The sequence below is a fragment of the Mirounga angustirostris genome, unplaced genomic scaffold (genome assembly GCF_029215605.1).
Source record: "Mirounga angustirostris isolate CCGP_5_RB_7025 unplaced genomic scaffold, mMirAng1.0.hap1 SCAF_6, whole genome shotgun sequence".
NCBI classification, from domain to species: Eukaryota; Metazoa; Chordata; class Mammalia; order Carnivora; family Phocidae; genus Mirounga; species Mirounga angustirostris.
This window is the reverse complement of record NW_026991714.1, coordinates 29050758-29075713: the sequence shown is the minus strand read 5'-3', so window position 1 is coordinate 29075713 and position 24956 is coordinate 29050758. Positions and strand designations below refer to the sequence as shown.

Genomic DNA, 24956 nt, shown 5'->3' with positions numbered 1-24956 from the left:
GGAAGGGAGAAGGAATGCAAATCAATGTTTCAACAAGCTGTCCCATTGCATGACTAATATAATAATGCTTACCTTCAAAGGCACTTTACCCTCTGTCTATCCCTTAAATGTTCCCAGAATTCCACCATCCCTCCCCCAATCCCCCATCCTTTTTTCATTTTACACACCCTTCCTGGGTGATTTCACCCACTCCCAGAGCTGCAGCTCTGTAGTGGCTCCCAAGCCTCTTTCTCCAACCTTCCTTGTGCTTTAGAGCCCATCCCCCCCCCCACCAGGCTGTGTCCTCAGGTGAACACATCTTACGCTGAACCCTCAAGCTAGAAACCTGGGAACCCCTTGACTCTTCCCCATTCCTCCCTGCCATGTCTTTACTCAGTCAATTGTGAAGTCAAGCAAGGTCTACCTCCTAAATAGCTCTGTTTCTAAACTCTCCCCACTCCATTTGCTCATTCCTCAAAGTGATCTAAAAGTGACTCTGCCTAGGTTCTGAATTGACAGTTTTCAGTAGTGTGATTTTACGTGTCAACTTGGCTAGGCCTGTGGTACCCAGATATTTGGACAAACATTATTCTAGATGTTTCTGTGAAGGTATTTTTATTTTTATTTTTTTAAGATTTTATTTTTAAGTAGTCTCTTCACCCAACACGGAGTTCAAACTCACAAGGCCGAGATCAAGAGTTGCACACTTCACCACTGAGCCACCCAGGCGCCTCTGTGAAGGAATTTTAAAATGGGATTAACATTTAAAGGAACAGTAGACACAAAGTAAAACAGATTATCCTCCATGATATGGGTGGGCCTCATCCAATCAGTTGAAGGCCTTAATAGAAAAAAGACTGACCTCCTCTGATGAAGAAGGAATTCTGTAAGCAGAGTGCCTTTGGACTCGAACTGCAATCTTCTCTGGGTCTTCAGCATGTCAGGCCATCCTGCAGATTTTGGACTTGTCAGCATTTCCAATAGCATGAAACAATTCCTTAAAATAAATCTCTTTCTCTCTCCATCTCTGTCTCTCTCATATATATATCCTATTGATTCTATTTCTCTGGAGAACCTTGACGAATACAAGTAGCCTCTCTTCAGCTTCAGGATAAAAATCTTAAATCTTGGGCGCCTGGGTGGCTCAGTTGGTTAAGCGACTGCCTTCGGCTCAGGTCATGATCCCAGGGTCCTGGGATCGAGTCCCGCATTGGGCTCCCTGCTCTGCGGGGAGCCTGCTTCTCCCTCTCCCACTCCCCCTGCTTGTGTTCCCTCTCTCGCTGTGTCTCTCTCTGTCAAATAAATAAATAAAATCTTTAAAAAAAAAAAAAAAAAAAAATCTTAAATCTTAGCTAACCCACACAGCTCTTCAGTCAACTTAGTTCATATAGTGCCTTTGTACGAATGAGAGAAAGTCACCGCCTCTAGGCACGACCAGGGCACACAGTTTGGTGGGTGGAACACGGGTGAGTCCTCCCTCTTAGTATGGCACACAACCTGGACAACCGTACAGAGCAGCCCTGCTTCCTGATGAGCCTCTGTCTGCCACTTTAGCCTTGTCTTTGTTTTCATTCTTTTCCCTCCTCCTCATCCTACACTCTTAAGTTCCCTGCAGCTCCTAGAACCTACTGTGCTTCTTTGTCATTATGCTTTTGTATATCCCGTCATTGCTGCCTCAAGATCCTCCTTACACTTCCCAAACTCCCCTGGCACTGCCTTCTCCCGCTTTGCGACCCTCCGTCTGGCCCAGTCTCTTCCTCTCCTCTCTGTCGTCTCTGTCTCTGTCTCGGCCCTGGGTTCTAGCCCTTACTTCATTCATACTATTGCTACTTGATTACTCGCCTCAATTGGGGAATCATCCAGGGAAGAATTTGAACTGTGATCCACCGTGCTGAGCACTAGTAGGTGCTCAATAAGACTCTTGCACAGACGAAAGCGGGGAAGAGTGAGTGAATGGCTGGCTGGCTGCAGGGGCACGAGGCCAGGGCAACAGTAGGAGGCGCTTACCGGGAGTGGGCTCCTTTCCTAGCCGGGCCGGAGTTCGGCCAGCCGGCGCCCAGCGGGACGACTGGGCTGGGGCCGGACGAAGGGGAGGCAATTCCGGCCGCGCCAGCGCGCGGTGGCCCCGCAGCCAGCGCGGTGCACAGCGAGGGAGAGGCGGACCGGCGAGGAGGGGGGCAGGGGCCTGCGAGGGAGCGGCGCGGCGCCCTCTGGCCGGCTTCTCTCATTCTTTCACCCCGGGGTCCCCAGGAATGGAAACGGCCCCCGGCCGGGCCGGAGCGCGCGGATGAAAGGCGGCCCTCGGCCGGAGCGCGGAGCCTCCTCCCGCCCGGGCGGCGGAAACTGGCAGCGCGGGGGGTGTCCCGCCACGCCCGCGTCCCAGAGCGGGAGAAGGGGGCAGCCTCGCCCCCTCGGGCGGGGTCCCCCAAGGATACGCATTCCTGCTGGCATCTTACCACCCCGACCGGGGGCCCCGCCCCGACTCTTGGCTCGGAATCTCGAATCCCTTCTTGCGTCTTTCCCCTCTTTCCTCTGGGCCTTGGTATGCCCCAGGGGACAGATGTCTTGGGATCTTTAACATTTGGGATGCTGCAAATGCCGAAGTTAAATGAAATACCTCCCGGGAGGGAAGGCCGGGGGGAGACTCGGGGAGAGAGGAGATGGCCTGGACAAACAGGTCCTGAAGCTGCGAGGCAGGAACGGGGGGCGCGGGGACAGGCGGGCTGCGCCAGAGCTCCATGGGACAGGTAAGGGGGAAAACTTAGGGGGACGCAGCGCGGGTGAACTGGGGGGTTCAAGCTCCTGAACCCATGGTCTTCGGCCTTAGCGGAACTGGCCCTACAAGGAATGGAGTAATTTACGAAAGGGGTGGGAATTTCAAGTTCCTTCCCAAAGTGCACATTTCCGACTCCTCAACCCCTCTCCTCCGACCTTCCCCATGCCTGTGGATCCCCTGGCCAGGTTCCGGGAAGCCAGAAAGCAGCCAAACAAAAGGAGCAAAGTCTGGGGCCGCCTGGATGCGGAGGGCGCGGTGGGGGAGGGGAGCAGGGTGGACCGGACAAAGGGCCTTTTTAAGGAAAGCCTAGAGGTCTGATTTCAGGGCGCATTCCAGGCTAGAGTGGAGTTCTCCTGTCCTAGCCCACTCCACCATCGCCTGCTGGAGGCGAACACCTTTCCCAGTGGGAAGAGAAAAGAGTGGAGAAAGAAAACAGTTCAGGAGCCCTCTCCCACCAGCCTTCTCCTAGAGGGTCCCGGGCTACTTGGCTTCTTTCTGCTCCGTTGACTCCGGCCGCTGACCATTGCTTTGTTAATTCATTAAGTGGGGTTTTAGGAATGCCTGAGACTTACTTGGCTGGGTGCTGGTGGCAATGTGAGGATGGTAGGATGAGGCCCTTGCTTTAAACAACTTCCAATCTCACCTACGGGAAGAAACTTAAAGAAGGGACTTTAAAAAAATGTTGGAGTGGATGTCTAGGGAGTGTGGAAGTTTCCTGATTTGGGGCTTGTGCTTGGGAAGTGAAAACCTGAAAGAGATGCAGTTTTTCTCCTTTCAACGATCAGATATCAAGTACTCTGACACCGTTCAAGAAAACCACTTCCTCCACCACCAAGTGGTGGTCTTGGTGTGGATGCTCTGGGGGTTGGGGCAGGGCATCCATCAGTCTCTGGATCCCCTAGGCTGGCTGGGAGGGAGGCACTTAACCCCAAAGTTCCCGGCCAGTTTCTGGGGTACCCACCTCCCTTTTGGTAGTTTGAGTTGACAGACATGGCAGACAGTGAGATCCGACCCATTGGATCTGGGGTTCTTGGGAGAGTTGGTTTGCTGGTCCCATCCCAAACCTCACATTCTGCTGGTCAGGAAATGCTGCATGTGAATTTGAGGGAACAAGGGAAGGGGTTTTTGAGAGTTCCAGGGGATCAATGCAGTGAGTGGATTATCTGTGTTTCTCTCCTCTGAGCTCAGAGATGGGGGGTTCCCTGATGGTGGGGTTCTTGACTGGGTCCTGGGCACCAAAGCATCTGTGGATAGAATTCAGAGGGTTTGTGAACTTAGATGGGAAAAAAATATTTTCATTGCACACCAACCTTTAACAAAAATTTAGCATTGTCTTCAGTTAAGAAGGCAAGAAACCATAGGCAGCACCTGTGACTTTGCCGTTAATAGAATTCACAGATAGTTTTACATTACATTGCAGTTGTAACTGGCTTGAAGTATTGTTCACATTCATCACTTCTATGAAATTACTCACTGCTGGATCCTGTTTAATGTTAATAAAGAAGCGTATATATTACCATGTTTTCTGTTTTTAGAACTGTATTCAGTATAATTGGTTCTCTTAATTTCCTTTTGGGCATTAAAATACATGCTATCAGCTGGTTCTAGAAACTTCCATCAACCCCTACCTGGAGCTGGGGGGTGGGCAAGGTGGAGGAAGGGGACCAGTTACACTGAGTCAATCTCTCTCTGTTTGTCACTGAAAGAATGTGACAAGCCTATTGGGGGATGGGGAGGACTAGGAGGAGGGAAGGACTGCAGGCTCTTTTGGGAGACCAGACTGAAAGCTGGCTCCACATCACAGGAGGGGCCCGCCCCCTACTGGGGCCCCTCAGCCTCAGCCTGGCGAGAGAAGGCGGTGGCCAGCCTGGCGGACTCTGGGGCTGGCATTGTTTGGAAAGAGGGTGTGTATAGGAATGTGAAGGTGAGCGGGGTATGTGTGTATGGACTCTGGGGACAGAGTCATAGACACAGCTCAGCTCCACAGGAGATGCTTGGTGGAGCAGACTTCTTCCATCATCCGGGCCCTGGGGACTGGGGAAGGGGATGGGGTTAGGAGGTGGGGATGGACGTATGGGGCTGGAGGAGGGAAGCAATCCAGAGAGATGTTGAGGTGCCGATACCCCAGGGTTAAGGGGCGCAGTGGGAGTATCAGAGAGTGGGAGAAAGGGAGATGGTGGGATGAAACGTTGAGGGGTGTAGTCCTTAATTTACAGTATGTCTCCGTGTTGTCCATGGTGTAGCAACAGGTGGCCTTAGCCCTTGCTTCTCCCAGTGAAATGGGCTAAGTTGTGAACGGTTTTTGGTTTGCTTGAGGATCGACGGAGTGGGAGACCTGGAGGTTTATTTTCTGTAGAGAACAGGTTCCCTTTTGGTCTCTGATCCCTCACGTTCGGGGAGCGGACTTAGATGCTAGTGTCACAGTGGCTCTCCTGTGGAGCAGGGGACAGGACTGGGGTCCAGCTTAGTGCTCCACGGACCCTACTGAGGGATGCGTGCAAGTAATAAATAGGCCTTGATGATCCTGGGGGGACATGTCTAGGATGGAAAGAGAGAACACCCTTGCTCTCTTTAGGACCCTAGAGCCTTCCCCTCTGGGGTTCCATAGTTACTGCCTTGCCCGAAGCTTTTTGAAACCTGATTTGGGAGAGCCAAACTCAGGCCTTGGTTTCCATTTCAGTGTATGGAAAGAGCAATGACCTCTTCTTTGTCACTTGTCAATTTCTTGCTGGTATCCCCATGGACAGTGGACCTTCACCCTACTTCTGGGGGTCTTGCAGGCCTTGATTTCTGGAAAGGGAAAAGGAGGCTCAGGAGGGCAATTGTGCACCTAACCGCTCACCGTGTTGCATTAGAGTCCCTTGAGGCCATGAAGACATGACCCCTCTTGCCTTCTTTGGGGTTCCTCCATGGGGAGCCCCTTTCTCCCTACTCCCCGCCCCTCCCCACCCCCGGAAGTGCAGAGGCCCCAGAGCTGCCTGCTGGCAACAGCCTCAGCAGGATTAGTTCAGGGAAGGACTTGCTCACCTGCTCCTCCCCTCTGACTCAAGTCCTAACAAGTCACCTGGTTCCCCTGGCCCGGCAGGCAGCCTAGGAGGCCGGCAGGCGGGACCGTCCACAGGGAGGGGAGGCCATCGGCAGCGAGTGGAGAGCGGGAGCCAGGTCAGAGAGGGAGCACTGGAGGCTGGCCTGTGGCCTGGGACACCCTGAGGCGGCATGCAACACCCCTCAGCCCCCTGACCTGGGAACAGCGGGTGTTTCCGGAATCCTGGCCCGGACCCCAGAAGCAGGTGAGGGCAGGGCAGGGTGGAGCAGGTCTTTGGGGCTGAGGGGCAGGCTGGCCCCGGTGGTGGCGGGGGGAGCCCCTGCAGGAGCTGGCACCCCCCCCCCCCGCCTCCCTCCTTGTGTCTCGGGCACGGGATGATGGAGGGGTTGCTGGTGGGCCCAGATGAGGAGCCCCTTGCCGTGGTTTTGCTGTAGTTCTCAGGCCTCAGTCTCTACAGGAGAAGGGGAGAGGCCTAGGAGCTGACTTTGGGGGTGCATTTGTGATGGGGGGCTCCTCAGTGTCTCAGCCTGAGGGACGCTGCGCTAGTGTTTCCCTTCCTCCCTCTTTGCCTCTTCTTTCCTCCTCTGCCTTTTCCCGGGGATGTTGTTCAGTCAGGTGGACGGCTTGCTAGGACCCAGGGCTGGGGCTTGCCGCGGGGGGGGCTGAGGGTCTGGAGGGCGGGGAGGGATTCCTGTGTTGGGAAGGGGTTGGGCATGTGCCCCAAACTGCCTTTATCAGAAAGCAATGCCTGAAACATCAGGCTCCAGAGACTTCTGCCCTGTTGATGGAGGCGGGAGCTAGGCAGGGAGGAGGGTGACGGCTACAAGGCCGTGTGGGGTTCCTGCCCAGCCTGATGTTGTCCGAGGGGGTCCAGATTCAGAGAGGGGAGCCGAAAGGGACTTCCCTAGACACTGTCTAATCTTTGTGCCTACGAGGGAAGAAGGCCCAGCCAGGCCAGGCGACTCTCTCAGGACAGCATGGGCAGTGGCTGAACTAGGACTTGAGTCTCCCAACTTCAGGTGCTGTGCTCTTTGCTCTACTTGTGCCACAAGTTAGCCCCGAGTGTGCCCAGCATCAGATTGGGGCCACTGTGAATGCCACAGCCAACCCCTTGACCCTGGCAATGAATGCTGGAGGAGAGGGGGGCGTGCCGGCGTGGGGGCTCTCCTCTCACACCCACCCCTCTGTCCGGGTGACTCTACGCTCTGCAACAGTCAAGGAGGGAAGCAGGGCTGAGTTATCACAACTTCCCAAGGCAACGTCTTCGTGGTTAATAATTAATTAGCAAGTGTGACTAATTAATGGCTTCACTCACACATTACCTCCTCCCTTGTCCAAAGCAAAATGCGCTCACCATGCGAGCTCAGAGGGCCTTGCTTCCTAGCTCGGGCTGAGCCCTGCCCCTGGCCGCTGGGGAGGCTTAGAGGCTGCCTGTGGTGCGGGGGAGCTGGGTGAGCTGCCTGCCCCTTGGTCCTGCTCTCATCTCTAGAGGGATGAAGGTTCGGGAGGGATGGGCCACGCACAGGTAGCTCTCCACTAAGTGTCCTGTTCTGGGTTTCCAGAACAAGGGCTAGTCTCTCTCTTTGGCATGTTTGCAAAGGCCCCACATAAATTTTCTTTTTTCTTTTCTTTTTTATCCTACCATCCATTCTCTAGACTTTCCTGGAGAACTGAAATTCCAAAGTGCAGGTACAGATTGTTTTCAGCACTATGTTTTTATTGTTGTTGCTCACGGTACTCTGATGGGCTGTGTGGTTTATGGAGGTTTATAAAAGCGCTCGATCGCTTCTGCTCTTCCAGTCTCGAGAGGCAGAGGTCCTCCTGGGGACCGGGCTGCCAGCAGTCCTTTCTCTTCCTCCTCACCTTGCTTTCGTGCTCAACTTTCCCAAGGCCTGCTTTCCTGGCCGGTGGCTGATGGTGGAAGGGTGGAGCCCACCTCCTCCACCCTGTAGTCCTGTGTGTAGGGAGGCAGGATAAGCTCCAGACAGAAACTCTGAAGGACTTTTGGACTGTTGCTCAATGGGCTGACTCAGTGAGGAGGTGGCTGGGCTCTCCTTCCAGACCGCCTGCCTGGGCTCCGCCCGCCCCTCCCCACCTCTGCTCCAGCCAACAGCTGCCAGGCCCTGGCCAGCCGGGACCCTGACACACACACACTGGGTCTCTCCTGGCTGTGGGGTATGGGGGATCCCGGCCGACACCTCCTTGAGGGGTCTCCTAGACATAGTGGCTTGGGAATTATTTCAGGGATTTGGGGACAGCTCTCTGGCACCTTCACCTGCCTTTGGATGAATACCCTGGTCCAGAGGGCAGGGCAGCCCGGGCTCTGAGGGCCCTGGAGCAGGGGCTTGGCCGAGTACCCAGTGCCCACCCACAGTATCCAGTGCTGTCTGTCACCCACTGGGGCAGTGGGACAGGCCTCATGCCTCTTGGGCTCTTGGGCTGAGGATAGTCTGCCCCATGGGGATGGTTGTGCCCCAAGAAGACATCTTCCCCTTCTGCTTTCCTTTCCTCCTTGCTTCGTCCTCCCACCCATCTTTATTATCCTTTTCCTCTTCCTCCTCTTTCTTTCTCTTTTCCTCATCCTTCTCCCCAGTCTCAGTGGTCTCTGTGGCCACTAAGAAGGAGGCAGCAGGAGGCTAGGGTGGGCCCAGAGAGCCCCCTGAATATAGGTTTGCTGGTGAGGCCCACAGAGCCTTCTCTGCAGCACCCCCAGCACTGAGAAACCCCGTACCCCAGACTGCCCCCGAAAGCCGGCCCTCACTTCCTCTCGCCCTGCCCTCAAACGTCGGATCCTTACTTAAGCTGTGTGTGGAACCAAGGGATTTCAACTACAGCTGGTTTTATTGTTCTCTTAAAAGCTGGGGAACCTGCAGGCCACCGCCACATCCTGGCTCAGGTTGGGAACGGTGTCACCCCTCCCTACTCTGTGCCCCCTCCTCCCAGCAGTCCGCCATGGGGAGTAAGGATGAGGTCAGCGACACCGACAGTGGCATCATCCTGCAGTCTGGTGAGTGGTTTGGGGAATCCCGCCCTGTGGGCCCCCAGCCCTGACCCTCCAAGGCCCCAGGCCCCAGGGCTGGCCTGGCTGAGTGGCTGGAAGCTGAGTGGGGGAAGGTGGGAGGGGTGGGAGAGGCCTCTGCTGGGGGCTAGATCCCGGAGGGGCTGCAGTTTTCCTGGATGGTCTGGCCTGGAGGTCTGATCCTATCTGGAACAGGTCTCTGCAACTCTGGCCCTAGTGGTTACTAAGTAGAAAAATCTTATCTGGCTACTGGAAAGGTCCTGTCTCTGGTTGGCCTGGGTCTGTGGGCCTAGTCTGGTTCTCGTCCCAACAGAAGAGAAGAAAAAAGCAGCACATGAGAGTGAAAGAGAGAGGGAGAGAGGAGAGGGAGGGAGAAGTGGTGGAGGCAGAAGTGAATTGTATGGGTGGAGGGTGGGAAGGGAAAGAACAGAGCTCCGACCAGTAGCCCTCCCGCCACTGCAGATCGCCTGTTGCGGGGCAGGGGCGGCCCTTCCCTGTGAACTGTCATGTTGCCACCTTGGACAGCCAGGAGATGTGGTGTTTGTGGTTACGACACAGGCCACAGCTGCTGACCTGTAATCTGTGGGCAGGGATGAGGCTGTGTGTGTGTGTGTGTGCGTGCACACACGTGCACATGTGAGCACACTCCCCCCCACAACCCCGGGGATAGTTAGCAAGTGTCTGAGAGGGTCTCCCCCACCTTGGCTTCCCTGAGCTGGTGCCCTGCCGCCCTCTAGGCCCCGACAGCCCAGTCTCCCCCGTGAAGGAGTTGACCCACGCCGTGCGCAAACAGCAGAGGGCCCTGGAAGAGCGGCTGGAGGCGTGCCTGGAGGAGCTGAAGAGACTCTGCCTCAGGGAGGCGGTGAGAGCCTCAGCTGGCTCCCCCCCAGCCCCCCAACAAACTTGGGCTTAATCTGAGCCACATTCGGGGATGTTGGGGCTGAGGGAAGGGAACCCCGTTTGTGGGAGTATTCTGGAAATCAGGGCGGGGTGTGGTGCCTGGAGTCCCTGTGTATGCGGCATTTGACCCGGGCGCTGGACCTCTCGGAAGAAGGAATAGCCCCGGTGGGGCCCCAGGCACAGGGAGGGAAGGACGGAGGGGCTGGAGAGGGAGTAGGCAGAGGTGCGTGTGGGACTGTAACCAGGGCCAGAGCAGATCTCTGAAGGAGGTGAGATCTGAAGGGTGAAGGAAAAGAGGAGGGAAGGTAGGGGGTGCCCTGAAGAGGCCAGTGAGACCGCCCCGGGTGATGGGGTGAGGTGAGGAGTGGGCAGGGGCCTCTGGGGAAGGGCAGGCACAGGCGTGCAGAGCCCAGGGGATTGGCTACCCCTGCTTGGCCAAGGGCTGGGCAGGTGGAGAGGGGCCTGGCTGACTTCGCTTCCACCACAGGAGCTGACGGGTGTCTTGCCAGCAGAGTATCCCCTCAAACCAGGCGAAAAGGCCCCCAAGATCCGCCGCAGGATTGGAGCTGCTTACAAACTGGACGAGCGGGCTTTGCATAGAGAGGTGAGGAATTTGCGCAGGCCGTCTCCACCCCCCCAAGTGTTGATCACTGAGCCAAGGCCTCGCCATCTGGAGGTGCCCTCACCCGGTACTTGGCACTCTCCACCCCATCACACCCACTCAGGGTGCTTGGCTCCGTGTTGATGAGGGCCACCCATTAACCTGTAGCCCAAATGGCCGTGGGGAAGGTGTGCCGCCACAGGAACCGGGAGAGCTGGGAACTCGAGAGGACACTGGGTCTGGTCGCCGGTAGGCAGAAGATCAGTGAAGAGCTCAACCGCCAGCCCAGAGAGGCAATGGCCTGTTTAAACAGGTTATTCTGGCCCCTAGGGCTGTCCTCCTCATCGTGGCGGGCAGGCAGCGGGGCGGCTCGGGCCCTAGGATCCCTTCCCCGTGGTGTGAAAGGCCGCAAGCTTCCCCTGGGCTTGCCTGACCGACCCTTGGGGTCAGGAGGGCAAGTGTCCCACTTCGGCTTGCACTCTGCCTGGCTCAGGCGGCAGGCGGCAGGCGGGCGGGCGGGCGGGTCCCCCTGCCCGCTTCTCAGGCCGACAGGTTTGCTCTTCGGCACCTGCCACCACCCCACCCTCTGCCCCCTGGCCGCGGCCGCTGCTGTCTGCGCGTCCCGGGCTTAGGGTCAGTATCCGGGGCACGGGGTCAGGGCCGTTCTCTGTGTCCCCGCGCGGCCACCTGCCCTCCCCGAGTGAGCCCCCGGCCTCTCCCCCCAGGACCCCCTGAGCAGCCTGGAGCGGGAGCTGGCCCTGCAGCTGCAGATCGCGGAGGCAGCCCGGCGCCTGTGCCGGGAGGAGAACCTCGGCAGGCAGGCCCGGCGGCAGCGCAAGCAGGCCATGCTGCAGGAGGAGAAGAAGCTGAGGGAGCTGGAGCGCTGCCTGGGCGAGCAGCGGCGCACCAGCAGGCCCCCTTCCGCCGCTGCCCTGCCCCTGGGCCGAGGTGAGCCGGCCGCCCCCGTCCCGCGGCCCCGGGCCCTGCGTGAGCTTACGTGGGACGGCAGGGGGCGAGGCCCGGGGCCACTGCAGCTGCCTTGGCGCCCAGCACCGTGTTTAATGTCCCAAATTGGCTGTCGCCGGAAGCCTGCTTCCTCGGTCCCCCCCACCCCCTCCTGACCGTGTGCAGCCCCAACGCGCCGTGGCAAAGGGCTTCTCCGTCCGTGAGACCCTCTCCCCCATCTCCTTAGAAAGCATCCCATTCCTTCCTCAGCCTCCTCAAAATCCACCGCCCTCACGCAGGCCTCCTGGGCAGGAAGGTGCTCCCCAGGCTGACTTCGAGCTTATTCCTGGGGTCTGCTCAGTGGCAGTAGCCAGGGCTACTATTCAGTTTAGGATAATTACTAATCATGCCAGGTGGGAGTACTTAGCGAGTACCCTGCAAGTGGCGGGGAGCAGTCAGGTGTTAAACTCATTTACCACAGTGAACTTGAGGAGAAATTCCCCACGACACACACCTCTAATTGTAGTAGGTGCTCAGAATGCGTTCGTTGACTGCCAACACCTGCCTTAAGCAGTGCTGTCTATTAGAATTTCTGTGATGATGGAAATGTGCTGTATCTGTGCTGTCCAGTATGGTAGCCGCTAGAGCGGCTCCTGAGCATTTGAAATGTGCCTGATGTGACCGAGGACCTGAATTTTAAATTTTATTTCATTTTAATTAACATCACCCAGTGCAGCCTTTGAGAATGCTCAGTTTGTGGGTATGATCTCTATAGCTACCTCCCCACCTGGGGAGTCCGCGGCCTCTGCTGGACCGAGGGCAGGGCGAGGCTGATCCGGGGCTGGGTTGGGGCAGTGTGGCTGAGACAGGGCGCAGCCTGCAGGAACGGCTTGCGTTTGGCTGCAGATAGATGTTCTCCACCCGCGGCCTTTCCTCTGCAAAGGCAATGGGTCTCCAGATTACCCTCTTTGTAGTGCACTTTTTTGGGCTAATGAAGCTGGCCGATGATCTGCTTGTTTTTATGAAGATTAGGGATGATGGGACCTGATGTCTTTCTTCCCAGACCATAGAGTCAAACCAAAACAGACACTCTAACCCCGGCTGCATCGCTGGACCATGACAGTAACAGTCCCACAATTTCTTCAACTTGACATCTGTGGAAAATAAAACTCTCTATTCTCCAGGGTTTTGTAAAAGATCAGAGGCAGAGAACCAGAATTCAATGAAAGCGTGTCTCCTCATTTGAACCCCAAAGCAAAGGCTAGTATGAGCCAAGCACAGCATGGGGTAGCTGGCTCCTCAGGCGTCGGCCCAGCTCCCGGGGCAGTATGCCTCACAGGGTTTCAGAACTACTCCGGGTAGAGTTTTTATTTCATTTAAGTTGTGGAGCAAAGGTTGACAAACTTCTGTAGAGGCTCAGAGAGTAAATATTTCATGGGCTTCATGGGCTATAAAGTCTCTGTCACAACCACTCAACTCTGCCATTGTGGCTCAAAAGCAGCCAGACATGATGTAAACAAATCTGTAGCTGTGTTTCAGTAAAACTTTATTTATAAAAACAGGTAACTGGGTGCCTGGGTGGCTCAGTTGGTTAAGCGACTGCCTTCGGCTCAGGTCATGATCCTGGAGTCCCTGGATCGAGTCCCGCATCGGGCTCCCTGCTCGGCAGGGAGTCTGCTTCTCCCTCTGACCCTCCTCCCTCTCATGCTCTCCATATCTCATTCTCTCTGTCTCAAATAAATAAATAAAATCTTAAAAAACAAAAACAAAAACAGGTAACTGGATTTGGCCCCAGGACCCCCAGTTTGCCAATCCTTTGTTATAAAGGATTTCAAGATGGCTGGAATTGTTTACTTTTCTTAGAACTTTCTGGATAATGACTTATGCATTAGATGCCAGTGAACAGGAGAGCCGATAAATGGTAGTGGTGCCGAGCCAGACTCTGGTCAGCCTGTCTTGGTATGACTTCTGACTCAGTCACCTTTTGGTGGATTGACCTAAGCCACGTTCCTCAATTCCTCCAAGCCTCGGTTTTTTTAGCCATTACATGGTAATAGTATTTACCTTACATGGTGGTTATGACGATCACATGAATTAATATATGTGAAGTACTTAGAAAAGTCTTGGCACAATAGAAATTTTAGCTGTTGTTGATGTCCCCTCATCACTGTTGTCAAACAAAGTTGAAAATACTTGGTGAATTCCATCCAGGTCACATTAGGAGTATTCTCAAGGTCTGAAGTTTCAGTTTGTTCAAGGCCAATGGCAAATAGAAGTTCCCCCGGATTTCTTGGGTCACAGCTGCTGCTGTACCGTGCAGAAATATCACACTCCCGTTTCCTTCAGGTGCCCTGCCATATCGCCAATGGAAGAACCTTCCGTATCCAGCCAGACCAATGTGAATTGATCCCACAGCCCCGTAGCTCAGATTCCCACTTTGCACTGCTTGTGGTGCTGGTAACGCAGGACTTCTCAGATACAGGATCCTTGAGTTGTATTTATGATCTCGGAAGACTAGAAAAGTTAGGAAAGTAACTTTCATCCCAAGCGCCTTCCAAAAGGACACTTTGCCTTTCCCTTCCATTGCCAGGAGACCCTGCCAGGGGAAGCCCCAGCTTTTTTGACAGATGGGGAAGTTGAGGCCCAGAGCGTTGAAATTGCTTACTCAGGGTTGCATAGCTAATGGCAGAGCCAGGATTAAAATCAGGTTTCCTGTCTTCTCACTCCTGATTTCTGATTTTTTTTGACTTCTAAGTAATAAATTCATATCCAGTATAGCATTTAGTACACAGTTGGTATTTCCTGGTAAGGGATGTTCTCAGGAAGGGGTGGGGTCATACTGCTGGTTAACCCAGATGTATGGGTTGATTTCCTCACCTCCTTCTCTCCCCTTTGACTTTCCCAGAGCTCAGTGCCTCAGATGACAGCTCTCTATCAGATGGGCTGCTCCTGGAGGAAGGTGAGAAGGGGTAGTTAGGGATTGCTGTCAGGGCTGGGCTCCTACTGGAAGATGGAGGGCTTTGGCAGGGGTGCCAGGTTGGGCTCAGGGTCTCCGCTCCTACTGGATGCTAATTTCTATGTGCCCCTGCGCATGTTCGTTTGAGGGTGGGGACGTGCTGACCCTTTCCCAATCTAGAAGTTCGATCATTTTGAGAGGGAAGGAAAAAGTGAATTCTAACAGAACCCTGGGACATTATTTCAGTATGCACTTGTTAGACCCTAAGAGCCATCTGGCCACAATCATTGCCCTTTTTGAATAGAGGGTAGCACTGGGGACGGAAACACACTCAATAGATTAAAAACCCTGTTTGTAAACCCTAAGGATGCTACGGGTCAAGGTGGACCAAGAGGGTAGCACAGTCCTGCCTAAGGGAGTGCCCAGGTCAATAAGGGAATAGCACACATGGGCACAGCATGAACCAGAAAAATCGGTAAGCAGATGGTTAGCTGCAGACATGGTAGTAGGAGCAAAGGTTAGAAGGTGGAATAATGTGAGCTAAGGGGAGTCAATCTGGGGAGGCTTCTTGAAGGAGGCAGGTATAAAACAGCTGTGGGGGAGGAAGTCCCAAAGAAGAAAACACCTTCGAGCGTCTGGGCCTGGAGCCACAGCGTGGAGCAACCAGACAAGCAGCCATGGGAGGAAGAGCAAGGCATGGGCCACAGAGGTTCTTGGGCCAGTTTTCCAGCCGCTGCCTTCAGCAGGTTCTTTCACCCCTGCAGAAGAATCCCAGGTGCCAAAACCTCCCCCGGAGTCCCCAGCTCCACCTTCCCGGCCTCTGCCACCCCAGAGCCTCGAAGGCCTGCAGCCAGCAGGACCTGAGACTGGGGCCCTGGAGCGGGCCCCAATCCAGAACAGCCCCTGGAAGGAGACCAGCCTGGACCACCCCTATGAGAAGCCCAGAAAGTCTTCTGAACCCAATAGCGAGTCCAGGTCAGGATGGGGAGGAAGCTGGGGTGGGGGGGGAAGGGGTACGAACAGGGTAAGGCATGGGAGACTGCCCCTCTCCTTAACTGTGATGGTGGGAGGTGTGAGTTTTGGGGTCCCCTTCCACTGTGCCCCCTTCCTCTGCACAACTCAAGTCCCTCACTGGAGCCATTCTTGCCGCTGACCTGTCTCTAATCCTTTTGTAGCAGCCCAGCCACCACGCCACAGGATGGGCCCGGTACCTCCAGCGTCTGGCTGCTGGAGCCTGCCTACCACGTGGTGCCCATCCGCAGCATTCCTGGCCAGCGGCAGGGCCGCACCAGCGCCCCAGCCACCCCCGAGATGCAGGGGAGGAGGGGCCAGTCACAGTCTCTGAGGTAAGAGGTCACCCCAGAGATGCAGGGGGCAGGGACCCACCATCGAGAGCTTACATTTGGAGGGTGGTGGCTTCTAGGATATAGGTGGGACTGTGGGTGACACGTGGCTAGTGCTGTGGCTTCTCCATAGGATCCCTTCTTGGGGCACCTCCCAATAGAGGCCGTGAAGCAAGCTGTTTTCTGCACAACGCAATTCATGTTTTCTCCCCTTAGCCACATTCTCTTATGGCGAGAGAATATGGAACTTGGTAGATACTTTTGCAATTGCTTAAGATTATTTTATTATTGGTCACTAGCAGTGGATGATTCACTTTCTCAATTGATGTGCAGTCAATTCTCATTATTTGCGGTAGTTTTATGTCCGATAAACACTGCAAACACTGAATTAGCAATACCGAATCACTGCTCCGAGGGAAGATACCGGGTTAGGCTTCTGGTCACAACATTTTGGTCAACTGATCAATACATAACCTTGTTTTATGCGTGTTTCTGTTTAAAGACACCTTATTTAATATATATTATTGACTCATTAACATTGAATTCCTGGCCAATAGCACTCTAGGTGATGCCCAAATAAAGCTCACCAAATACGTATATTCTACAAAAGACACATCCATAGTCTTCCCGCACTCAGGAACACCAGACAGCACTTAGTACTATGCTCTGGGGCCGTTTTAAATAGTGAAGTCACCAAGAAAAAGCACAAAAATACGAAACACGGGACACTAAATCGACTGTGGAGAGGACACTCATTTATCATATTTATACAAGTCAGAGCACTGCCTCATTCCGTCTTGGCTGAGACTGTGCCTAGTGGGCATCTCCAAGTTTTCACCATTCTGTGCAAGTCCACAAATGACCACAGGTGTTGTGAGGGTTGATTTGAGGTCACAGATACATTTCGCTGTGGGAGATTTTGCAAAGACAGAATCCGCAAATAATGAGAATCAGCTGGATGTTGTTTCCAAGTGTTTTACCAGTATTCTTGGTGAGAGTCTCAGGGACAGCTAGGCCAGGCAGTGTTAGCTACACCACACGAAAGCCCTGGACACGATTGCTGGGTTCTTCTGTGGGTTTAAATGGGCTTATCAGGCAGCGCGGGAAGGGTGCAGCTTGGAACAACTGCTCTCAAGGCAAGCAATGAATCTTACATTTTACAGACTTCTGGGGCTAATTTACAAACAGTGCCTTTGTGCGGATAGGTAAAAGGCGCCCCCCTCTGGGCAGACCCAGCCCCACCATATTAACAGGGAGGGCTGGATTTCAGCCCCTGCAGGTCCTGGGCGGCTGCCCTTATGAAGGGGCACCTTGCAGGAGGCTACCTTATATTAGTTTGGTGGCACGGCTATAACAAAATACCCCAGAGTGGGTGGCTTAAATGACAGAATTTTACTGTCTCAGTTCTGGAGGCCCGAAGTCCAAGATCAGGGTAAGGCTGGTTTCTTCTAAGGCTTCTCTCCTTGGCTTGTGGGTGGCCGGCCATCTACTTCCTTCACATGGTCTGTGCCACACCCAGCTTTACAGGTCCAGCTTAGATACCCGACCATGTCTGCCCGCACAGATTCTGGGGGTGTCATGCCACTGGACACAGGGTCCCTCAAGGGGCTGAAAAGAGGGGACATGGCTGGGGCATCCTTTCCACAAACCGCAGAAGTGTGAACGCAGCGGGAGGGATACGGTGCATGGCGCAGGAGGGCCAGGAGGGTGTCTGGGTGTTTATTTTGGGGAGGTTTGACCCAAGACCCGGGCCTGGGAGCCATGGTTCCTCTGCTGAGGCAGGGCCTCGGCCTCACCGGTTTATCTTACCGGCCCCCTCCCCCGGGGCCCAAGGGAAGAGCCTGGGCCTCCCAGCCTCCCAGCCTCAGCACGCCTCCCCTTCCTCCCCCAGGACGGATTCCTTCCGGGCCGCTCCCGAGGGCCGAGGTCGCAGCGCCTTCCCCCGCCGCCGCCCCCCTCACTACACGGTGACCGTGCCCGACTCCTGCTTCCCGCCGACCAAGCCCCCGCTGCCGCACCCCGCCTACCACTCCTGCTCGGAGGACAGTGGCTCCGACGTCTCCAGCATCTCGCACCCCACGTCGCCGGGCAGCAGCAGCCCCGACATCTCCTTCCTGCGGCCACTGTCCCCGCCCGAGCGGCCTCGCCACCGCGGGGTCTGGGGCCCGGCCGGCGCGCTCTACCCCAAGCTGCTGCTGCCGCCGGGGCATTTGGCGGCCGGGCGCTACGTGCTGGTGGCCGAGAGCCCGCTGCCGCCGGCGGCCGAGTGGGAGCTGGGCCCCGCCGCCCTGGGCCCCGCCGCCCTGGGCCCCGCCTACGACGAGGACGGGGCGCCGCTGCGCTGGCAGCGCCTGGTGGCCTCCCGCAGCCGCGTGGTGCGGACGCCCTCCCTGAAGGACAGCCCCGCGGGCCGCGCGCTCAGCAAGGCGGCCGTGTCCGAGGAGCTCAAGTCGTGGCACGAGCGCGCGCGCCTCCGGAGCGGCCGCCCGCACTCGCTGGACCGCCAGGGGGCCTTCCGCGTCCGGAGCCTGCCCCCCAGCAGAGAGGGCTTTGGCCGAGCCCCGGGTCCCCGGACACAGGTACGGCGGCTCCGGGGTGGGGGGGGTGGGGGGATGCGGGGGGGCGGGGCCTCCAGCTGGGGGAAGCGCTGCAATTCTAGCGGGTGTCCCGGAGCAGAGAGGCGGTAGGCCCACAGGGTGGTGGCCGCGCGATTCCCAGCGGGGACGGACAGACGACAGGACAGAACCGTTCCCCCCCACCCGGGCTTTGGAAAGCCCTCGGGACTCCCCTGGGGCACCTCCTAATTTTGTCTCTGGCTCAAGAGCGCATACCCACGTACTACGCTGGTGGAGGAAATCCTCGAAGAGAGCGGAGCCGTTTTTCCTTAACGGCCCCATAGATGATCCGCAAAGCAGATAAGCCTCTATTCATAATCGGATTTACCCCCAAATTTCCTGACCTGAAGGCTCAGGACAGAGGGAGTCTGAAAACGTGTTTGCAGAAGTCAGGACCTGGGATTGCCTGTGGGTCACCTTCCTCTGACAGCCCTCCACACCTCCGGGCTGAGAAGCAGGGTGGCTGATGGTTAGGCTAGGGGGGTTCAAATCTCAGCCCTGCTATGGGAAGTGATAATCATTGGCCAGCTGTCTATCTCAGACGGCCATGACCTTTAAGTGAGTTATTATGGGTAAGATGATGAGAATTGTGTATAGTAAGCACTAGTAAGTGGTATTACTATTGGCCAGGGACCAGCTTGGTATGACAGAGCACTCTGACATGAGCTAAGGGTGTCCACTCTGGATTCAGTGGCCCAGTTTCTCTATTCCGGAAGTGGGGGTAACACAGGAGTCCTGTCTTCTTTCTCCCTGGTACGGAGGGCTCTGCAGGGGGTATGCTCCAGAAGTTACCAACAGGCTGCTTCTTTGAGACCCAGGATTCCTAGCGGGCCCAGCTGCACGTCCCTCCCCCACCCACCAGCTCTCTGGGCTGCAGCTGGCATCCTGGCCCTGGTCCCAGGCCGCACCCTCCAGCGGACGTGCTTTTGCTTTTCCCTTCCTGCCGGCTTGGACCTGCCCTCAGCCCAGGCCCGGCCCATCGCAACCTGCCCGACAGGGAGGGTGACAAGAAGGGGGCCCAGGAAGGGCGGGGAGGAGGAGCTCAGGGTGCCTATCACACCCCTGGAGTGGAAAATAGATGAAGGGTGATCACTGGGGGACATTGAACCTCTGGGGGGTGGGGGCAGGGGCGGAGCGGCTGGGCCCGTGTTGCTGCCAGTCAGCGTCCGCGGGGACAGGGATGGTGTGCCTGCATTTGCTGTCTGGACATTTCTACCTGGTTTGCTCACAAATCTCTCCTTTCTTCCTGACCCTGGCAGGTGGCCACAGTGTATTTGTCCCGGAGATCACCCGAAGGGGCCCCCGTGCAAGTCTTTGTGCCTGAGAATGGCGAGATCGTCAGCCAGGTGTAACCAAGGCCAGGTGTCACCGCGTGCCCCACGTGCCTTGGCCCTGCTACCAGAAAAGACTGTTCCACAGCAGGGCTGGAGCTGAGCCCTCCCACCCTTGAATGCCTTCTTCAGCTCCTTTACCCCCATCGCAGGTCGATGAGCTGGGGCTGAGCCTTTTTTTTTAATTTTTTTTTTTTTTTTCCGGAAACCCGGGCCTTAGGATTTATATTTGTGATTTGTCCTCAGGATCCCAATAATATGATGATGCTTTATTCCCCAGAGCTTGGTCTATTGGACTTGAGGCCTTGCCTGTCTGACTGACAGTGGCAGGGGATGCAGGAGGCAGAGGGGGCCATATCGGGATTCCTCACAGACTCTACCCTCTGGCTCAGAGAATGTCCCCACAGAACAGCTCCTGTCTTTACTGCAGCTGGAGGAATACTAGTGTGCCCCCCTGCCCCCCAATTTCCCAGCTCTCTGGGTACCGTAGGGGTGTCTGGGCAGGGGGAGAATCTTCTTCCCCCTTTATAATGTGCTCTGTGATGCACACGTGAAGTGGTAGGTTAAAGATCATACGTCCTGGTGGAGTATTGTCTTCCTGGATGAACCCTGCTCTTTTCCTCACCCCATAAGCACCCCCCCATAGGGGCCACAGTCACTCACCATATGTTCTCTGTGCCCTGTGGGCTCCCACATGTACTCAGACCTCTGAGCCTTGAATTTGAGGCTTTGCCAGATTGTAGCATTAGGAGGCCCAGGCTGGGGGCTGGCCGGTGGTGTTTGGGGGAGGGCAGCTCATACTTTGATTACCTTTTCTGGGATCGTGAACGCTTGCAACCCCACCCTTCCTTCTATCACTTTTCATTATAGTCCTAAAAAGCAATGCCTTCCGGATATTTTTGGAAAGGCACCATGTTTGTGGCATATTCTCATAGGAGGAGGTGGGGGGTCACTGCCCCCGCTGTTCCTCACCCAGCTGTGCTTCTGCTCTAAGACTGGATTTCTGGATTTCCCTGAAAGTGGACAAGTCCTTATCTTTACAAATATGGGGAATGCTCACTCTTAAGGTCATTAATTGTCCCATGTGCTAAGACTTGAGCAGGCCTGGAAACTGCGTGTGCTAAGACTATCACATAGTCCCTGGGTTCTCATCCTTGGGCCTTTTTGCCCTCAGATCTCCTGCTCCAAGGAGAAAGCACAGAGCGGAGGCAAGGTGGGGTGAGGGAGAGCTGAGTTCTGATTCTGCCCATGCAGAACCCTTTCCCCTCTGAGTGCCCCGGACTTGGACAGAAACTACAAATAACAGCTTGCACCTCCAATAACTTGGATGCCTGACCGCAAAAAAACACAGTTCTCCCCACTGGACAGAAGGCAGTGTGGCCAACTGCACCAGGTTCCTGAGGGAGGAACTTAGGTGGCCCATCAGAACAATCTGGGGGAGGAGAGGAGAGCCTGAGGGCAAGCACCTGCATCTCTGTCACTGCGCTCAGACCACATCCTGCAGCTCCCCCACTTTTTGGGTGGGCGCTGGCCCCATTATGTTCGAATGTCCTACTTTGGATTCTGTTCTCTTTCATTTTGTCTCGAAGCCCCTTTCACTGGTGTACAGCCATCTCCCCTCCCCGTGTCCTCCGGGGCGCCCAGAGCTCCCTAGGCTGAGCCAGGAGACATCCAAGCACCCCCCCACACACACACGTGAGCGTCCTTTATGTTAACTTATTGGTTCTGTATGACACCTGGTACTTGGCTGTGGGGCCGGAACTGTGTGGGTTTTAGTGCCAAATACGTCAATAAAGTCTGTTCTTTGTGATTGGTCGAGCTGATGATGAAGGGTTCTTTTGTGCCAAGTTGCCTGAGCAGAGGTTTTGCCCCAGATGCATGCCTGGAATGGCAGAGTTGCCCGCTCTCCAGCTGGTCTGGCCAGGTCCCTGGGCTGCGGCGGGATGGCTCGGGTGGCAGAGGGAGGCTCTCGGGTCCTTGGCCTCCCTGACGGAATGGAATGAGGAACAGTCCCTGCCAAAGCTCCGTAGGTCGCCAGGGCTTGAGGAGATGGGCTCCGGGAGTCACTTTCTCCACGGCAGGGGACTTTGTGGCAGCTTCGGGAGGCCTAAAGGCTTCCCCTGAGCCCGGCTGGGCCGTGGTTAGTGATATGTGTGACTAAGAGTCTCCTGCTCCTTGAAGCTGTTCTAGGAGCTCTTGACTGCCCAGAGTGGAGCTTCCCACAAGAAGCAGCCTCTTCTCCAAAGCTGGACAACTGGGGAGTTTCCTTGGGGTGGTGAGGAGGAGGCATTCTCCGCAAGGTCTCCTCCCCCATATCTGGGCAGGATTGCCCACGGCCCCTCCTCCTACCCGGGGACCACGGGGTGGAAGTGGGTGGGGTGGCGGGAGCTCCAGCTTGGACCACCTCCTCGCCGGCCCTGCAGGGGCCGCTACAGGACCCGGGAGCGCAGCGCCCCCTGGAGCCACAATGCCCAGGAGAAGCGTGCGCCCTGGATCTGAGGTGCCCGGTGTGTCAGGTAAAGTGGTCCCTGCCTGCCTTCCCCCTCCACAGCAGACAAAGGGCTGATGGCCGCAGGTAGGGGCGACCCCAGGCTTGCCCTGGGTGCTGAGCTCTGGGGACGGTGGGAGTCTGTGGGCTTCAGGGGGTTGGCTTTCTTAGGCCTGATGGGGGTGCTCCATTCCAGGTCACGCTGGGTGGGTGGAGGTAAGGTGACTCCAGGGGTCTCTGGAGAACAGAGCACCCTGATCATGGACCTAAGCATCTTCAACTTAGCTGAACTGCTGATAATGGGGTGCTTGATCCTGTATTGTAAACAGCTTGATGCCTTAGGCCCAGGGAAGCTGACTGAGGGCTGGGGCTGCCGAGGGGACCACCTGTTGGAGGAGGAAGCTCCCCAGCAACAGGACTGGTGGAGACCAGCTATAACACATGGGGGGTCAAAAGAAAGTGGGGGCAGGGCCGTGTGTGGAGGCTCTTCTAAGAACAGCCAGCAATGGGATGCGCAAGTTTGGGGACCCAAGGTGCCGGGCCGTGGTCTCCTGGCCCACAAGCAGGTGTCCCTGGGCAGTGTCTGGGAGGGGCAGACATTTAGGGGATCTTAGCTCCCCTACCACAGGGCAGAATGGGATTAGGAATTGGAGAATGGGGACAGAAGCCTCTGGTACAAGGGAGCTTTAGGATTTTAGCAACAAGACTCCCAGAGGCAATTTGGCCCAGAGGCAGAGGGAGGGACACCACTGGTGCCTGATTCGGTATTTTCGACCGTGGTAATGAGGGCTCTGGGAGACCACCTCAGAATCTGAAATTTGCCCATGCAGGGAGGGCCCTGAATGGAAGACTCGTAGGCAAGTCAGGGTGAAGCAGGGCCCTTCCGAGGGCCCCCTATCTTCCCATGGGGAGGGAAAGGGAAGCTGATGGTGGGGCCAGGCACTGGCATGGCTGAGCCAAGTCCTTTTCTCATAAATGGCCTGCCTCCTGCAGCTTCACCTCTCGGTGGAGAAGCTGCTCCCTAGGAAAGAGCATCTGACACGTGCCCTGCCTACCGTCCTCATCACAAGCTGCAGGCTGCTGCCCCAAGTCTACAGATGAATCCACATCCTAACAAGCAAAAACCAAACAGAGTAACTTTTTCGCAATCGACTGGCCAAGTCTCTTGGAATCCTAACTTAATGGGTGAGCAGTTGGCCCTGGCCCGGGCTGTGTTTCAACTCATTGCAGTCTCAGAGGTGACGGTGATTGCCCAGCCCTGGCTTGAGATGTCATCTCATGGACGCGAGTCGGCCCACTTCTGGCTGCCCCCTTCACGGCTCTAGGCTCTGTGTACTTGTCCATTTGCAGACCTGCCTCCACGAGAAGCCTGGAGCTGGGCAGGGAAGAGGACACTGGGGCTTTGAATTAAAGCTCACCCAGCTCACAGCTGTGCAGGGAAGCCAACTTCCAGGCCCCCTGCCACATTCCATTTCCACACCTATCTATTCTCAACTGAACAGCCAGAGCGATCTTGTTAAACAAAAATCAGACCATGCCACTCTTTTACTCAAAGCCTACCCAGAGCCCCCATCCCATTCAGAGGAAAAGCCCGAGTCCTTATAGCAGTCTTTGCCATGGGCCTTGCAAAGCCCTCCTGACCCATCCCATTACTGCTCTGCTTTTGTCTCCTGCCATTCTCCCTGCTCCTTCCGCTCCAGGCATACACTCCTTTGCTGTTCCATGACCATGCTGGCATGATCCTGCCTCTGGGCCTTTGCATTTGCTGTTCCTTTGCATTTGCTGTTCCTTTGGCCTAGAATGCTCTTACCCTAGATATCTGTATGGTTTGGTCCTCAGTTGAAGGAGTGGCCCTTGAAGAGTACTCAGATTTAATTAATGAGATTTTCTCTGACTTCCTGTGTATATATACAAACCTATATGAACAAATGCAAAAAGAATACCTTTAGAATAATAGTAACAGTAGTTTCTGTGAAGGAACCATTTGTATGTAAGCTCTACGTCCGTAAGCTCAGCTTAGAAGAGTGCCTTTTACATAGAAGGTGCTCAATAAATGTACACCTAAGAATGAATTAATTGATCTCCTGCTATGTGCCAGGGATTATCCTAATTTTTTACATGAATGAATGAATTCAAACCTCATAATAATATATACTGTGATTATCATCCCCATGTTAAGATGACAGAACTGAAGCTGGGGGACATTTAATCTGCTCAAGATTGCTTTTTTTTTTTTTTTTTTTAAAGATTTTATTTGTTTATTTGACAGAGAGAGACACAGCGAGAGAGGGAACACAAGCAGGGGGAGTGGGAGAGGGAGAAGCAGGCTTCCCGCTGAGCAGGGAGCCGGAGGCAGGGCTCGATCCCAGGACCCTGGGATCATTACCTGAACCGAAGGCAGACGCCTAACCGACTGAGCCACCCAGGCGCCCCAAGATTGCTCCTGACATGCATTCATTCACTGAATTATTACAATAATAGATACTATCATCTTCGCCATTGTACAGATGGGGAAGCAAAAGTTGAGAGAGTTTACTTTGCTGAAGCTCACAGGGCCAATAAAATAGAAGAGCTGAGCTTTGAACTCAGGCAAATGGATGTTTAATCGCTGTACCATGGCTTTAAGCCCCACCCCCAGAGCGCTCTGCTGCTTGGACTATGTGAAGTGGCCTGAACTCAGGGCTGGTTGCTTCTGGCCCCAGCATTGCTACCGTCTCCAACCTCTTGATTCATCCCCTCCTGACACCCTGGGAGTGGACAGGCTCTGTTATTAGCATTACTCCCCAACTTCTATGTCTACACCTGGGTCCTTCCTCAGGGAGGCTTTCCCGGGGGGTCCACCAGCCCAGTTGACAAGGAAGCTTCCAAGGCTGATTTGAGGTTTCAAGTTCATTCACATTCAGGATTTTTAAAGCCTGTCTAGGACAGCTCCAATAATGTGTGGCCACCGGGGGTGA

The 24956-nt window shown here is 55.4% G+C and overlaps 1 protein-coding gene and 1 long non-coding RNA gene across 3 annotated transcripts; one reads left to right on the top strand and one right to left on the bottom strand.

Annotated features, from left to right (window-relative positions):
• Positions 1 to 554: 554 nt before the first annotated feature.
• Positions 555 to 2264, bottom strand: LOC123845355 (uncharacterized). Its single transcript, XR_006791030.3, has 3 exons — positions 1987 to 2264; positions 842 to 929; positions 555 to 712 (listed from the first exon to the last, which is right to left on the bottom strand). It is a non-coding gene; the product is annotated as an uncharacterized LOC123845355 (long non-coding RNA).
• A 27-nt stretch (positions 2265 to 2291) lies between these two features.
• On the top strand, positions 2292 to 21326 carry INAVA (innate immunity activator). 2 transcript variants are annotated; one of them, XM_054507780.2, is made up of 10 exons: positions 2292 to 2726; positions 8660 to 8808; positions 9558 to 9682; positions 10208 to 10324; positions 11047 to 11269; positions 14172 to 14225; positions 14987 to 15197; positions 15398 to 15568; positions 17457 to 18144; positions 19440 to 21326. In XM_054507780.2, the coding sequence occupies exons 1-10, from the start codon at positions 2524 to 2526 to the stop codon at positions 19530 to 19532; spliced, it is 2034 nt and encodes a 677-aa protein (XP_054363755.2). In that variant the 5' UTR covers positions 2292 to 2523; the 3' UTR covers positions 19533 to 21326. The 2 variants fall into 2 exon arrangements, with proteins under 2 accessions (XP_054363755.2, XP_064450099.1); XM_064594029.1 differs by lacking the exon at positions 2292 to 2726 and having other exon boundaries at positions 8393 to 8808.
• The last annotated feature ends 3630 nt before the right edge of the window (positions 21327 to 24956 follow it).

What these genes read in the sequence shown, in the direction of transcription:
- INAVA (XM_054507780.2), top strand. Translation starts at nt 2,524, where the DNA reads ATGCCCCAGGGGACAGATGTCTTGGGATCTTTAACATTTGGGATGCTG. An exon ending in TGGGCTGCTCCTGGAGGAAG is followed by an intron (nt 14,226 to 14,986) that starts GTGAGAAGGGGT and finishes TCACCCCTGCAG; the next exon opens with AAGAATCCCAGGTGCCAAAA. An exon ending in CCCCGGGTCCCCGGACACAG is followed by an intron (nt 18,145 to 19,439) that starts GTACGGCGGCTC and finishes TGACCCTGGCAG; the next exon opens with GTGGCCACAGTGTATTTGTC.